The sequence below is a fragment of the Sceloporus occidentalis genome, unplaced genomic scaffold, assembly GCF_023333645.1.
Source record: "Sceloporus occidentalis isolate IW3139 unplaced genomic scaffold, rSceOcc1.0.p SCAF_6, whole genome shotgun sequence".
In the NCBI taxonomy this organism is placed as follows: Eukaryota; Metazoa; Chordata; class Lepidosauria; order Squamata; family Phrynosomatidae; genus Sceloporus; species Sceloporus occidentalis.
This window is the reverse complement of record NW_028316986.1, coordinates 137,763,149-137,780,641: the sequence shown is the minus strand read 5'-3', so window position 1 is coordinate 137,780,641 and position 17,493 is coordinate 137,763,149. Positions and strand designations below refer to the sequence as shown.

The 17,493-nt window shown below is 40.6% G+C and overlaps 1 protein-coding gene across 4 annotated transcripts in view; it reads right to left on the bottom strand.

Moving 5' to 3' along the window:
* Nucleotides 1–17,493, bottom strand: part of DLGAP2 (DLG associated protein 2) — a 546,854-nt gene that overhangs the window by 30,870 nt on the left and 498,491 nt on the right. For all 4 annotated transcript variants that reach the window (XM_089531068.1, XM_089531067.1, XM_089531069.1 and 1 more), the window contains one exon: nucleotides 11,285–11,634. In XM_089531068.1, coding sequence (XP_089387194.1) covers nucleotides 11,285–11,634 — 350 coding nt within the window. The remainder of the gene's footprint in view (nucleotides 1–11,284; nucleotides 11,635–17,493) is intronic.

The window sequence follows — 17,493 nt, the reverse complement described above, 5'->3', positions numbered from 1 at the left end:
ATACAGACAGAACGCATAAAGTGGGGCTATGCATGTTGTCCCTGCTACCAACTTCCATAGGTTCAAGAGCTCCATTAATGCACAGAGCTCACACATGTGCCATGTATATGCAGATAGGTACTCTTACTGAGCAAAACTCCAAGTATAATAGGGTAGATGGGTGTGTGGGACTTCTTTTTCTGTGAATGAAAAGACACTTTCCGATCTTGCATGCAACTGGGTTCCATTGGAGGCTTTCCTGGTGAAGGAAAGGGATACGTGGTGACTTTCTCTCATTCCCAGTTCCTTCTATAACTCTTTATGCCATTTCCTACTCTGTTCTAGAAGGTCTCCAACATCCAGTAACAGTGGGGAACTGGCATGGACACCTGCAGGAAGAAGAGGGAAATGGAGACAATTGCCTTGCCAACCCTTTCCTCCAACTCCAGCAGAATTTCTCTGAGCATAAGACAAGAAATGAATTCCATCCCAAGTTTCCAGTACCATGCAAAGAACTGACCTGCCCACATAACTTGGTCACATGCAGGCCTCACGAACCAGTGGAGGTCTGTAGAAAGGTAAGCAGATTTGACTGGCCCAAAACATCATTATCATAGGAATTCCTAGTCCTATACTAACTGATGGAGACTGAAATTCTAATTTATATTTTTAAAGTTCTGAATGTTTAATTCTTTTAGCCAGAAAGGACATATTCTCTCTTGCAAATTATCATCCTGTGCAGCTTGCCAACGCTGACACCGACTAAATACTCCAATGATTAGTCCCATGTTTTAATACCTTTCATTTCCTTGCCATGCCTAGAAGCAGACACTAATGCCAAATAAGGATTTTCTATGCAGTTTGGCAAAGGATACAATTTAGCAGCAAGTGTGCAAAAATAAACCTGAGAAGTAACAAGGGGAAGGGGAGGGACATTTAAAGAAAGGAAAAAAAGGGTGGTTGTTGTTGTTTTTCCTTTTCAAGGAAAAAGGTTTACCATATGATTACATGCCTGCTAAAATCACAGTCAGTTTTGCCATCATAAACAACATACCACAACACTTTACAGTGTTCAAACTGAAATAGTGTGCATCACCTCACAAATATTATATCATGCTTTACCCCACAGACACAGGTGATCCCAGAGAAAGTCTAGCTGGATTTTGAGAGTTCATCATAACCCATCAATTCTGTCAGTCTTATCAAAGGCTGCCTAAATATATACATGCTAGATACAGCCAAGCCTTCTTTTAACACCATGTTTACTCAATGAATATACTAAGTTAAAATGAATAATCTGTGCTAGATTTGTCTGGTCTAAACCTTAATTGTGCACCAGGAAAGCTATGAGTCTCTAACCTGACCTCATGTTTACAGAAGAAGTGGTGTCGAGGTTATTGTTTAGTCTAAAATTAGAAGACTAATTTTCTTTCTTTTATCAGTAACAATATAATCAAACTGAACTGTTTATTATGGGCTAAACCTAACAGGCCTATCTGTGGTTTCAGCAACAGTCATGTTTGAGAGATGAAATGTGTTTGTCTGAGTAAGTGATATTGTCACTGATGGATTTTTTACTTGCCACCCCATCAGTCTGATTACATCTTACCTTGTTTTGCAGAGGGAAGACTTTCTGCCTACTGTTACTGCTGTATTTTCCAAGGTGGTGGAGGTGTCAACACCATTATCTGTGTAGCATATGGGGTGGGGAGGTGGTAATTTGCTTTGCTTGGTAGATGTGGTTTCCTCTTTGGGAAAACCACCTGAAGGGAATCGGAGAGGATCCTCTGTTGGATCTTTTATCTCTATCACACTTATATGAAGGGACTGGCTCCATGTAAAAATCTAGTATACAGTAACCTTGGGAAATGTGCATGAGAGGTGGAAGGCTTTGTGGAGGAGGCAATGGCCCAGAAGCTCCATTCCAGTGAGGGACATATATTTTCTTCAAAATGTTTTAGAAGTTTGTTACCTTTTACATCTTCTTACAGTAACTCTTAATTGGGCAACTAATTAGCCAATCTGACAATTAATTCAGTTGGCTGTTGCACTCTAAATGCCCAAGTGTACTAGCTTGGATGTATGAAGTTCACATTTACATTTTCCCTCTGAAGCTCACCAGGTGGCTTCAGACATGTCATCCTCTCTCATCTTGATTCACCTAACAAGATTATTGTGGGGATCAAGTATTTCATGAATACTATTTCAAAGGAAACCCATTACAAATATAATATATGCAATTACATCTCATCTTTCTAGAGATGTTTGTGCCATTTGTCTTTTCATTTTGAATGTGTTCCATAATATGTCAGATATTTTGGTGGGCATTTCTCTAGGAACAAAACAAAATCTACCAGTGGTAAATTATACCCTGTCATTTCATGAACTCCTTTTTATAATAATGCCAAAGAACAGATATATTACTGCAAGTACACCATTATTGCATAAAAATCTGTTATTATAGCACTATGTCAGCTTTTCAATAACAGACAGATAATTCACTGTATGTTTCTCCTGTCTTAATGGTGTTGAATAACTGTTGGTCATATTTCCAGCTTAGAAAAATGTGTGTCCACATTACCTTGATCACTGACTTATTCAAACCTATTTTCATTTTAACTTAGGTTCCTTGAAATCTAAGGATTATATTCTAAGAACAGGTTGCAAAAGGGGCACAGTAAATATTTGGCTGCCATGGCATCTACCTATAGCATTTATAATATAATTAGTATTGTATTCACTCCATAGTACTATATATGCCAGTGACCTAGACTTCCTGTTGCAAAATACTGAACATTATAAAATGGTACTCCTGAATGAGGCATGGGGCATGCCAATAAATTACAGCAATAAGGATATCTCAATATGTCTGAAACATGTATGGAGGTCCTGCTCATACAGGACCAGTGGGTTGCGGATAATGTGAAACCATCATCAGTGATAATGACAATTGTTCTCTGGAGAGCACCATCTTGGAAGAGGCTGGTCTAGTCCCAAAACTGTTGGAAAATGTATGTATTATATTCTTCTTCCCCTCATTATATATATAGAGACTCCCTCTCTCATTTTATCTATCATGTCACTCCTGTCACTCAATCTTGGAGGCAGTTTAACAGTTCTCTCCCAAGATTCTAAACTGCTTCAAGCAGTCAGTTGTATTTCTTCCTGCTATATTAAAGATGGTGAGATTTTCCCAAACCATCACTAGTTAGGATATGATTTAATTTGTTATGTATTTGTTTATTTAAACCATTATTTTTTGTTTTTAAACTACAAAAGAGTAAGGCTTTATTCTTTAGGAAGACAGATTTAAATAATAGTCTGGGCCACACTTTTGCTGTTCTGCTGATGAAAGCTGAACTCTGACAAGTTTAACTTTCATACTATATATTATATTTTTGTTTCCCTTTAAAAGGGTTAACACTCTGGGAAATTGCACCTCACAGTTGTTCTCTGGAGGGCAGCAGCTTGGAAGAGGCTGATCTAGGTTCAAAACACACTGCAGAAATAATCCAATTTGAGACCACTTTAACTGCCCTGGCTCAGTGTTAGGGAATCCTGGGAATTGTAGTTTATTGTGGCATCAGAGATCTCTGACAGAGAAGACTAAATGTCTCACAAAACTACATTTCCACTGTGCCAGGGAAATTAAAGCACTTAGAAACTCAGTAGTGTAGATTCTAAAGCATTTCCATCCTACAATGTCAGTTCAAATGCCAAGGTGACAGTATTGGTCCATTAGCATCTGTACATGTTGTTAGACTTCCTGTAAACATGACGGTAAAGATGGGAAGCATTCAGTGTGAATGCACTCTTACATAAAACAGATAGCCACATGCAAAGGTCTCTAGTTCTACAAGACCATGGATGGGCTGGTTTATTATGGAATGTATTTCACATTCCATGTTATGGAATGTATTTCATATGTTAGTAAGTATTATGACCAAAGACCTGGGTGTATCTACACCATATAATTGCAACATTTTAATACCACTTTTACTACTCCAGATTTTTAAGTTGGTGAAGGGCTTAGAATTCTGCAATGCTGCAGTTCAGAGGAATGCAATGTGGAATTCTACATCATCATTGTTGTTGTTATGGTTATTATTATATTTATTTATATCCCACTTTCCTCAAAAAAATGGGATTCAAAGTGGCTCACAATTTAAAAAGACAATGCAATTAAAAATATGCAAAAAGTGAGCATTAGAATAGAATCAAACTATTACAGCATTAAAAACCCACACTCAGTAAAAGAATGAAATGCAATTAAAATGACAGAAGTAATTAAAAACAGTAAAATTACCTCTGCAACATGCCCCCTCAAAATCTACAAATTCCAGACTTCCATAGGACAGAGCTTATCAAACTCTTACATTTGTGCAGTGTGGATACACCTTGCGGCTATAACAGAACTGCTTTGATTTTTCATAACAGTTGGGATATACCCATACTGACGTTTCTTGCAGGAAACACATCAAGTGTAAAGGAGTGATGCATGGCCATTAAGTATCTGAAGCTTACAGGTATCAGGCAGCTTTGGCCAAATGCAACTTTCAAATATTCAAGGATCTGTTTTCCCATTACACTTACTCATTGTGCAAAAACAACTGAGCACATGCTCACAGTGGGATAACACCAGCATAATCTGACTGACACATAAAGTGCAAAGTGTGTCAAAGCTGAAAATAAAATAAATCGGAAAGTAGGATAAACTCAGCTACAGTGTTTCAAGCATTCTGAGTGAGGGTTTTAAAACATAATATTCTACTTCTGGGTCCCCCCGCAACCAGTCAGGCCTAAAAATTGTGAAACAATGGTGGTGGTATAACTCCCACTGGTCAGAATGCTGTTTGCATGAATGCTTATTCCTTGGGGGAAAAACCCAGTGTCCTTTAACTGCTCTGTATGGAATTACTGCTAGAGATAGTAGTTGATTTCCATCCGAGCAAACAAGGGGTTAATTGGAGAGCGTCACAGGAGCTTTTTGCCTTAAATTAAGCTTCATTCCTTCATACTGCTGCTGTTGGCTTACAAAACACATTAAACAGCAGTATGATTCTAAAAGTCGAGTAATTAATGATCCTGCTATGAATGAAAACACAGGCAGGTGCACCACAGAGTCATTCCACAGCCATCTATTACAAAACCTATCAGTGCCCTTAATTAAGCAGATATGTAAATATGAGCTGGAATTCTCTGTCAGCTTCATAACTACGTCACTACAGTAGCTATGTAAGTTATGGTCGCACTTACACAATCCTCACTTACTGGGCAGCAGCCACTGAGATCAATGGGAGTCTGTCCCCCTATCAGCTGGGAAGCAGCTGACTGATGTTTGCATCCCTTCCATAAGTGATCTCCAGTGTGGCAGGCAGAAGCAGTGTCCCTGCCACAATTTCTTTCACACCAGGGATTACTACCATGAGAGTATGGGGTGGGAATGGCAGGAAGATGCTTCCCGATCAACACAAGAACAGACTCCATTGCCTGCAGGAGCTGCTGCCCAATAGGTGGAGGTTGGGGGACCTTCATGATCCCTAAGTATCCCCTAAACTAGGGAGTACATTTGTTGATGTTAGCTGCCTTTGAGTTGACCTCAACTCTTGGTGACCATGTGAATGAGACATCTCAAAGCCCCCTATCCTCTACCTCTCTATTCAGTTCCTACAGGCTCAGGCCCATGGTCTACATCTGGCATGTGATCTCTCTTTTTCTGTCCTCTACCTTTCCTAGCATTATTGCCTTTTCTAATGAATCATGCCTTCTCACGATGTAGCCAAAGTACAACAGCCTCAATTTAACCATCTTGACTCCCGAGGAGAGTTCAGGCTTGATTTGTGCTAGGGATCATGAATACAAACCATTCATGAAAACATAACTCTAGGTTACACATATTTATCTGCCAAAGCCAATTCCAGCCAAAGCCATTCTCGCCAATGTTCTAAACATTGGCTTCAGTGAGAAGGCAGCAAGGCTGACAAAGCACATGCTTCCTCCATTGTAATCATGAAAGGTCATGCCACTTTTATTTATTGCAACCATGGTAATCAGTATGAAAAGATACATTTTCATTCATAAATGGCACAACCATCTGAAAGTGACTATAGAAATTATATATCTATAAAAAACAATTTTGCTGATTTTCCACTTCTGAGTTGGTAGGGTTCGTATTCTCAGTGGGATCAGCTGCAGGGGACTAGGTGCAGGAAGGTTTTACTTACTGAAAATTTACAGTTTAGCTTTGTGAGTTTTTTTTTAAATAAGAGCCAGTACCTTTGACAAATAATGTTTGTCATTTGTTGGACTTGAAAGCAAGCAATGGGGACTGAACATCAGATGCTTTGTTGCTATAGAGATTCAACCGTGTAAATGGCTGGACAAATGTATTAAGGGATTTCGTAAATGCAAACCAGGTAATATAAAGGCAGGCATTGCCCCTGGGGAGAGTATTTCCTTCAAAGGAGGAGAAGGAGAGCGGGGGGGGGGGCATCAAATGATAGAATGAGCACTTCTTCCTAATCGGGCTAAAACAGAGACAGGCAGGGAATGGTGGTTTGAATCCACTTTGGACCCAACCTTGACATGAAAGAGATGAGAACCTTCTCTGTCCTCACCTTCCACACTGGAGAAAAAAGTCTAAACAGGGAAATAAAAGAAGGAAGTTTTAGTCATGTCTTTTAACTTTTGTGTATTTTAATGTAATTTTATACTGTTTTTAGATGATTTTGACTGTTTCAAATTTTATTGTATTTTTTTAAATTAGCTGAGAGTCACCTTTAGTCTCTTCTGGAAGAAAGACAGCATGCAAATAATAATAATAATAATAATAATAATAATAACAACAACAATAACAACCCTGTAATAAATAAATAAATAGTCCCTAGAAACCCTATGGGAGGAATCTTCTGGGCTTTTCATCATCATATGTCAATCCCCCTTTAAACAAATAAACAAACACACAAAACCACAAAAAAAGGAAACTTCATTGCAGCGCAGTACACTGGAATATAGCTCTATGTTTAATTACTGCTTATGCATACAGAAAAGAGCTGACCTGAACATTTTATGTTTATGCTATGCTGCATTCTCTATCAAAGTCACTTCAGAGTTAGAAAGGTGGTTTTCCATCCAAACTCAGTAGCATTATATAAGCCTACAATGTTGGCTAGAAATGCTCATTAGGAACCCTTGTAATGTTTACTGCAGAAGTGCTTTTCAAAGATCTCTTTTAAATGAGACATTTCTAACCAGGAAGCTTTTCATAGTATCTATTTAAGCCCTGCAATAAGTACTGTCAGCAGAATGGCTTTTGTTTAAAAGGGACAGTAATTCCACTTAGTGAAGATTTCTTTAAAAAAACAAAACAAACAACAACAGGGTAGCAACTATCCTCCATTATGCTTGAGACAGAGAGGAGATGTTTTCATTATCTCGCGACTTGCTTGCTGTTTGATCATTTACAGTGATGACATGTTAACATAAAGAACAAGGTAAAAAAATGCAAGTTTTTTTTTAAAGAACTAAACCTAGCAATAGGAATCAAATATTTGGTATATTTTTATGCAATATCAAGAACTATTTTCTATAACTTCATAGGACCTTGTATCTTTATGCAAGTCATTCAAAATACTATTAATTATTTACATTCTAGAGCCCTCCAATGACTTGCTGACTAATCATTGTTAGATAGGAGTCAGCTGAGTAAAAGTAGAACCAGCCAGGTAGGGGGAGAACACCATCACTTCTCTGCCTGTTTTTTGCTGGTCTGCTTGTTTCCACTTCTCTTTACCTGTAGACTGGTGCCTGATATCTGTTCTCAATAGGACCAGGCTCCCAGACACTATGCCAGCCAGTCAGGTCCACCTGTTCTCATCCTACAAGGTGATAAAAGCTGGATGCCTCTGGTGGTGGGGTTGAAGGTGGTGATTCCAAAAAGGGAGGCTTATTGTTTGGGGATATGGGTAAGGGTAGGAGTAGTTCTCCTGGTTGGAGTGTGTTTATGAATTTTAATTGTGATCTTTAGAATATTCTGCCTGCTGGAACAAAAAGCAAAGAGGACTTATTTAGGGAGTACAGGAGAGGAGCTGATCCAAGGAGTAGCCATTACTACAGAAATGGGCAGAGGGAGATATGGAGTGGGGAGACAGTGCCATAACCATGAGGAAGGGAAAGCCAGAACTTGTAGCCCTTAAAATGTCCAAATAGTGTGGATAGTCCTGGTAACAGGCCTCCTTGGCTGAAAATGTTGAGGCTCAATGCCAGGTTGATAAATGGAAAAACACCTGATCCTGGATGAGAATGCTGACCTGGCTTGAATAACAAAGACCTCGTTGGATGATTCTGGAGGGTCTGCATAGATTCTTTGTTGCCTGAGTGGCTGGAAGGTAGAGTTGCAGTGGTTTATTGGGATTATTAATTAATTTATTCATTGGGTTTATATTTTGCCTTTCTCCCAAAATGGATTTCAAGGTGGGATTCCATCTTCCTCACCAGGTTGCCCTGTTGCACAGTCTACTGGATCTGAGTGTGTGTTTTTGAAGGTGGGTGGCAGGGAAAGAATACAGTGACACATGCCTTGATTACATCCCATTTGGATTACTTATATGCACTCTATATGGGGCTGTTTTTGGAAACTGTTCAGAAATGTCAGTGGGCCCAAAATGCTGCAGACAGGTTGCTGACTGGGACAGGTTATAGGGAACATAACCCCCTCGCTAAACAACTCCACAGGCTGCTGATCCATTTCCAGGCAGAATTTATAGTTTTAGCTATGACTGTTAAAGCCTTATAGAGCTTAGGTCGAGACTATTTAAAAAACTGTATCTCCCAGTATGAGCCTGCCTATGCTCTAATATTTACCAGGGAAGTCTTTTTCTCACTTCCACCAACATCTCAGGCACATCTAGTGAGTATACATGAGATAGATAGAAAGACAGACTTCTCAGTGGTTGCTCCCAAGTTGTGCAATTCTCTTCCTTGGGTGGTCTGGTGTCCCCCTTCTTGTTGTCTTACCATCAGCAGGTAAAGGCCTGTTTATTTAAAAAGTATTTGGTTTTTAGTATGCTGCAGCAGACAGAGATTTTAATGGTGGTGCCGGTGGTGGTGGGTGTAGTGTTTTTTAAATTTCATAATTTTATTGCTGTTTTAAACATATTAATGCTGTTTTTAACTTGTGTTTTAAACTACAGATTTACTTTAATTGTCTTTTAACTTTTGAACTAAGAACTTTTAAAATTGTACTGTGTTTTTTTAGATGGTGTATACCTCCTTGGATTCCATGATGGGAGACAGATGGAATATACATTAATTAATTAAATAAGTAGCTTGTGAAACACAAAATACTGTTTTTAACTCTGCATTGCAGACTAGCATATCTCATCCCTTGGGGATAAATTCATGCTGGAGCCTTGCGTATCCACAGTTACAAGCAATACTGTTGACAATTTTTAATAATATACACAAGTAGTTATCAGTTGTAGTTATAACTATTCTGACTCATAAGAAGAGCTTGGGAGCATTCGTTTTTGGGCTACAACTCCCGTAAACCACTAGCTGCTGGTATTTTTCCTAAGGTCTAACCATGATGTATCATTGCTATGAAGCCTGGTTCACTGTTATTGGTAGTGAAGGCATCATTATCCCTTCTATTTCCAATGTTCAGATACAAGTGCAAGCAGTACTTTTGCCAAACCAGTACCTTCCATATACAGAAGAGGGCAGTATCGGCAGGTGTGAGATTTTCAGAAATAAAAAAGCAGGAGAGAGTGGATATGGTTAGGAGGGAAACCTGCCAGAAAACAGTCCAAAATAGAAAGCACAGTGAAGAATGATGAAACTCCATGCCCACAGAATGCTAACTGGGCATGGAACAGAATGATGAAGAATACCAAGTAAGACAGGAAATGAGATGGAAGCTGACACATGCTCCATTCTACAACATTTTTTGTTGCGGGACACATTTATAGGAAACTCATGTGCTTGAGTGTGAAACAAAATGGCATCCTTTGCAGCATCCTCAAAACAAGTATGGAAAAGACATCTGAATGCTTATGTATGTAATGTTTGGCTCTGCCCATTGCAATATTGTGGTGGATGGCATGGCTAGTCAACTAGAATTCTGTGCAACAAAGATGGACAGCTGTGGATCTCCAGATGTTTTTGGTCTGAGTTCCCATAAGCCTTCACTTCTCATTATGCCGTAGGCTAAAAACATTTGAAGAGCCCATGCTGGCTACCTCTGCTACCAAGGAACACTCCTGTTAGGGAGTGAATCTATGCTGTTAATATTGTGTTACAGGTTCCACTTGTAATGCCATACGAATAACCAAGTAGTACAAGTGCGGTCTAACTTTTGTTAGCAACTCCTGTGAATGTGTATGTTAGAGCCACTTCCTCTAATTATCTATCTGCGTATTATCCACAGTCACCTTATTTTATGCTAGTTAACATTCTGAGACCTGTTTTAGTCATACAAAATGAGGTGGTACAGGTCTAATGTGGGGCCAGCTGTCATCACTAATTTTAAGCAGGGGAAATATTCATTTTAAAACTTCCTTTTGTTAAAACTCGGACTTTGACAACCATTAATATGTCAGGGATGATCAGCCATTTAATATGTCAGGGATTATTAGCTTCCCTACAGGTATGTTTTGAAAGAATGTTAAGGACATCTTCTTCTATTTCCTCTATCCCATGCAAAGAAAAAAAGATCAGAGAGTATACTATCCCCATCCACAGCTTCAGTTGTACATGGTAATAATATGTTTTGCAACATCCTTTAGTATCTGCCACCATGGATGTTTACTTAAAACATGACCATAAAGGAAACATAGCATAATGCAGTCCTGGTGGCAAGACTCGGAAAAACAAACAGGATATGCCAGGACCTCTTCCTCAAAGTCAGAAAAAGAGGAGAGGGGTTCTCAGCTGAAGTCAATTATTTTACTGCTGGCAGAATCCAATATAAAAGATTCCGAACTGAAAGTGTTGGGGAGGCAGAGTGAAAAAGAGATGAACATGCTGTTCACCTGTGGCTCAGACATATAATTTTCATATCAAGTGTTAATGACGGGAAGCTTGCCTAGAGAGGTATTCATTCATTTTATTTCTAGGCACTGCACATTGGCTGAACCCTGTTCTCCATGACCACATAGTCACAATGTGAAACTGCAATTTGTGCTAAGCAGCCAGGGATTGTCACTTAGGTTATTAGGAGCCAAAAAGTGGGATGACTCATTTTGTGTGCTATTTACAGAGCGAGGGTGAACAACTCATCACAGAAGAGATGGGAACGGCAGGCTACCTGAATCCCTATAGATGAACGCCGACTCTTAAGGAACTCCTCAGCTTTTGTCACGAGGATGGCCTTGTCACTGGTTCGGACCGAGGGGCTTTGACTCTCAGACATGTGGCGTTGTGCAGCTGCAGTTTCCAGGGCAAGGTTCATGGCCTTATTACTATCCAGGCTGTCTGTAGAGTTATACATCCCTCGACTGTCTTGAGGCCAGGGGGAAATCCTCTGAGTCCGACTATCATGATAGGCATCCTGGGTTGATTCTGTGCTGCTCTGTGCTGTAACTGAGATTAGTGGCTTAGAGGTGGTACGAGGGGGTACAGGCGGCGGTGTTTTTTTGTAACTCGTGTAAGTCACAGCTGCAACAGAAATTCAGGAAAAGAAAGAGGAGAGAAAACACAATTATTAGGATGATGTTTTCAAAAATACACATTCCTGTCACTTCTAGCAGGGAGGCAGAAATAGGGTCAAAGGCTTAGTTGTCTGCTTAAAAACAGGAAGCAATCCTGCAATAAACTCATCTGTGGCCCTCACAATCAGCATAAATCCTCTCTCATACAGAGAATGGGTAGCCATAGCAACAGGTTGATTTCATTTCAAATAGGAAACAATGACTCTGAATGTTCCCTCTTGCTCAAACAGTACCCTCAACCACAGTGAAGGCGAGAAGGGAGCTAGCAGAGAACCTCTGCAAATATTTTGACACCTGGAAGGAGGGTCAGAAAATAGGGATCTGAGCTGGCCTGCTCACTGCATGACTCTCCCCGGGCTACAAACAGCACCAGACCAAAGCACATTTTTTTCTCATTGCTGTCATTCAAAACCAGTGTGGCTTCTGCCTGACTACTGGATTAAGCTATCATACTAAATAAATAAATAAATAAATGAATATCATAATGAACCTGAGTTCCCAAGACCTGGACCACAACAGAAGAGAATGTGTGTGATTTTCAGCTATGCGAAGAAATAAGTACAAGTGGGGGAGAGAAAGAGGAGAGGAAATGCAATGAATAAAATGCCTTATTATGATTTATGGAAGGGGGGAAATGGTTACAAATGAAATAGGCTTCCTAAATCCCATTTCTCTCCTTCTGTACAGTGAAGTAGTTTTCCATCTTGTAAAGAGGATGGGTTTAATCCTTCCCAGTTTTTAATTACCAATTTTGTCACATAATAAGGCCCTGAGAAATAACTCAAGGGAAAACCGTGAGAACAGGTGACTGAGGGGCAGAAACATTGAATGCATTGTACTGAAGTCCTACAGACCTCCTCCTTCAATGCAAGGCCCCTGTAGGAAGGTTGCTTTACAGTGAAGCATGAGCAAGTATGTATCCTTTTCCCCCAAAGTTCCCTCACCAAGTTGCTTTTGTTCCCCCTCAACCCACCTCATGTGGCCCCTTCTGCTCCATATCACTTCTTAACATACTGTATACACTCAGCTATAAGTTGACCTCATGTATAAGTCAAAAGCAGGTTTGGGGGGTCAAAATTATGGATTTTGATATGACCCATGGATAGGTCAAGGGTAAAATTTAGGGACAAACAACAAAAGATGTAATAGACAAAGCAAAGGAAAACAATGCCAAAGAACAGCACCATTTTCCTGCCCAGGCATTCAAAAAGGACAGGAGCTGAACTGCAGCAGAGAGAATAGAGGGAGTCTGTGCTTCTTTTAGGTTCTCCCAGAATGGACTAAGTTCTTGCCTTTTACTACTCTACTTAGCAAAAGGGATGATTTCTATTTAGATAAGAGTCAAGGTACAGTCATCACACTGAAATCTGATAAGTCACCCAAGTTTTTTAGGTTGATTTCTTGACTAAAATTTCTGGACTTTTACGTGGGTATATACAGTAGTTGTTTTGCAAATGAGAAGGGAGTGTTACACAGGGTGACCAGATGTCCTAAGCACAAAGGAGACCAAGCCACTGCAAAATGTAGGGCATTGAATAAAAATGGAAGCTATTGCCAAATAAAAGCTAAAAAGACTACTATTTATATATATAAATTCATTTCTTATGGTTTATTTACAGCTATATTACATATACTGTATTTTATAATGTATTTGACCGTATTTTTGAGGTGAACTCCTCTTTGTTAAAATGTCTTGTTGGCTTGCAATATACTTAGAGAACTCCGAGCCAAACAAATGCTAAAGATTGTACTTTGCTAGCAACAAGTCCTTGACTGAATCTACACCTTTGTCAATTGTGCTGAAAAGCCTTTTCAATATTTGTACTGTGTCCTCAAGCAGCCTGTTGCCTAACAACATTTGTTGTCCTTTCCCCCTCTGAGCAATAAATGTGCCTGAGCTCTGGGGGCAAGTCTTGTTTGCTGTTGGTCCTAGGAAAAAGGAATTTTAGAAGGATCCACCCTCTTCCCCTATTTGCAGCAATGACAGGCTGCCAAGTAGATGATTTTCTCAAAGGAGAACAGCAAATGTGATTCTATTCAATGGGCTTCTCAATCATTCTCAAAATGGAGGACATTTTGGAAATCCTCCTAGACATCTGGTTGAAATGTAGGACATGTCCTGGAAAAGGAGACCATCTGGTAACCTTGGTTATTCACAGCTGCAGTGCAACATGGACTTTGGCCCTGAGAAGGAGCTGGACCAACACAACACTGAATCTTCTGAAAATATTATCTGTTGCTTTTCTGCCCTTTGTACAAAGCTATCTATCCCTTCTCAATTTCTTCAAACTGACTCATCTGGCTGTACTGCCCAATGAAGCACAGTATGCTAGAATACGTCTTGACCATATGCTTTTACTGAGGATTATGTTAGACAGAATTATTATTATTTTAGGCAGAACAGAATTTTAGATTGGAAAGCAAAAGGTTAACCGACAAAGCAGGAGAGTCTCAGATAATTTTGCCACCTGAGATGGAGCAGCAAAGTCTGCTCCTCAACTCAAAGTCATTTTGGTACCTGAGGCAATCCATTCCCCACCCCTGATGTAAAATATACTGTGATAATAGTTAATTAAATTTCCTGCCCTTTGGTGAAACCCCTATCATAGCTGCCTTGAATCCCCTTTTTGGAGAAAGGCATGATATAAATCCAATAAATCAATAAGCATCTCACAGAAACAATTGCCTCACTCTGTTAAATGGTAATTTGTTACCACAAATATCTCTGTATGGACCATGATCCATGACGGGTGGAATCCAACCGTTGAAAGTCCTCCCACCATTCCTTACATCTGCACAAAAAAATGCTCAACCTGAACAAAACCTGGCAGCTTGCAAACAAAGTGGGCCAAAGTTGTGAGTGATATGCAGTTGTTTTGGAACTGTGGGGGCAAAATAATTTTAAAGAGTTTGTTAAAATGACAACAGTATAAGATATTTCCTGCTAGCCTAAAGTATTACACATGTTAAAGGATTGGTAAATGTAGAGCCAAGGTGATGAAGTGGTTTGAGTTTTGGGCTAGAACCTGTGCATAGTGCAGTCCTGGTGGCAAAACTGGGAAAAACAAACAGGATATGCCAGGACATCTTCCACAAAGTCAGAAAAAGAGGAGAGGGGTTCTCAACTGTTATTTATTTTTTAAAGACTTTTCTTCACAGGAACAATGCCAAAGTCTGTGCTGTGTCCATGTTCATGGATGAGTGTCTCTCTCACCCACACCCCATGGATGTTCTGTTTGGGAAAGTAAAAAGTAAAACATAATCATTTATCTGCATGCATGCAACAATTTTAAATAGATCATCCATAGAGAAGGGGTGAAACCACACTATCTCACTTACAACAACTTACAAAGGCCCTCTTAACATTAATTTATAGCATTTCCATTTTTTCTTCATTGTTTCTTCTGTTTTTCTGCTTACTGGAAGACAGATTCTGCTCAAGAGGAAAAGATGCATAATCCTTTTGCATTGGGACTGTTATGAGTCTTCTATCTGGAAGTCCCAGTGGCCATTTTGTAAATTTGGGACAGATCAGTAAAATTACAATGACAGAAGATCAAACATTAAAACACACACACACACACACTGATGGTGAGGCATGTTGAAGGAAATATCCTTGCATCACCAGGCTAGGTTATCATAGAACGAAAGGGGTGACTGAAATAAGACCTAAGCATGGTGTAGTGGTTTGAGCATCAGACTATGACTCTGGAGACCAGGGTTTGAATCCCAGCTCAGCCATATAAACCCACTGGGTCACCTTTTGGCAAGTCAGACTCTCTTAGCCTGAGGAGATGACAATGGCAAATCCCCTCTGAAGAAACTTGCCATGAAAGAGTTGCCATAAGTTGGAAATTACTGGAAGGCCCATAGCAACAACAATTTGAAATGGTAAAATACTGTAAAGGTCTTAAGCAGACATATGCACAGTGGCTTCTCCGTGGCCTCTGGAATACCAAAATAACTAGGACTGGACTTCTAATATGAACTAATGTGAATGGACAGGTATCTGAGAACACTAGTGGGCAACCCTTTCCACCCCAAAGGCCACATTCCCTAATCTGTCAGGGGCCACATGCTCACAGTGGCTGGGGCTGACATTGGTGGTAGACGGGACCAGAACATAAGCAAATTAGCTCTTTTCTCTTTAGCCCCCTTTTCTCTCATATTTTCCCCTTCCATTTAGAAGACAGTTAAGGAATGAATAGGCATGAACTGCTTGTTTCTAGAGGACTTTTGAAATTAGTCTCAGGACTGCTGTCTGCCCGTCCTTGCCTTAGATGCATGGTACCAATGCTCACAATTATTGCTTTTGGCCACCTAAGTCCATTCCTGCCTCCAACTATCTCAGTCAATATGTACTCTCCTCTCCTATATATTTGGCTCATGCTGCAGCAGCATGTCCATTGCCATCACCCATGGCCAGATTTTCAGATCCATACAGGACTCTGCCTCCATCCATGATGGCCTTCAGTTTATGATGTTTTAAATGCATTGCCAGCAAATGACCAGGACATCATCAGCATTATAGCCCTTCTGTCCCACTTTGAAAACATCCACCTGGACTGGTTGGACTGCAGAATTTGTAGTGTGGCTCCCAACTAATGCTCCCTCTGCTTGCAGGCTTACTTTCAAGAGTATCAGAGTTGTTGTTTTGTTTAGCCTTCACGTTATCATGCTCCCACACTTATTGGTAGCAACAGAACAGATACATGAAGCCAATACCTCAAAGGTACATAGCATACCTTTGTTATGTATTAAGTTACTAAGGTTAAAATAGTAACTCGATTCATAGCTTGTTATAGTACTTGTAACTCTGTTAAGCATATTATGTGTTACTTTGTTAACCTTGGTGGCGCAATGCTCCAGGACAGAATGGAACTATTGACCTTTGATATGAATGCTGCAGTCTATTGAGTGGGAGGGTTAGATGCAGAAATAAATAAGAGTAGGTAAATACAACCCCCCCCCCAAATTACAATGGCGGGTTACAGACCGCCATTAAAGTACGCGCAGAGCACGCACTAGGGTTAGGAAGGGGCGGTGCTTCCGCACCCCCTAACCCTAGTACGCGCTCCATGCGCACAAAATAGCGGTGGCTGTTCCACACGGCCGCCACCATGATGGCGTCATGAACGCGCTGCCTCCAAACGAAGCAGCGCGGATGTGACACCATTACTCCGCACGAGGGCGCTTAATGCGCCCTTTCGGCAGAGCAGAAAGGAGCTCCAAAATGGAGCTCCTTCCTGGTTTGCATCGCTGGTGCAGCCATGTGAAGGCTGCACCAGCGACGCAAATCACAAAGGGGCCGAGTGGCCCCTTCTGGGAGTCCCCACTGCCATTGGAGTGTCCTTGGGGCTTGAAGCCCCAAGGACACCCCTTTCCAGGCTGCAGGGAAGCGGCCTTTTGCCGCTTCCCTGCAGCCTGCAAAGCGGCGGATCAGGGCCTCGGAGGCTGCCGTTCTGGCAGCTGAGGCCCCGATACAGCGGGGAAAGGGGTGGGTGCAGGCCGCCCCAAACGGGCGGTCTGTAACCCGCCAATGAGTCTTTTTGCAGATTTGATCATACTTACAGTACATTGATTGGTATCAATGAGAATTTGATAACAACAAACATGTATTCTTTAAGATTCATTAAGAAACTAAGCCCTTCCTCCAGTCCATCTGCCTTGGTCCAGGCCTTGGAGGTGGAGAAGATCTGCTGGACCTGATCCTATTCCCCACCACCACTCCCTTCTCCTTTTGTGTCGTGTCTTTTTAGATTGTAAGCCTGAGGGCAGGGAACCGTCTGACTAAAAGATTGTATGT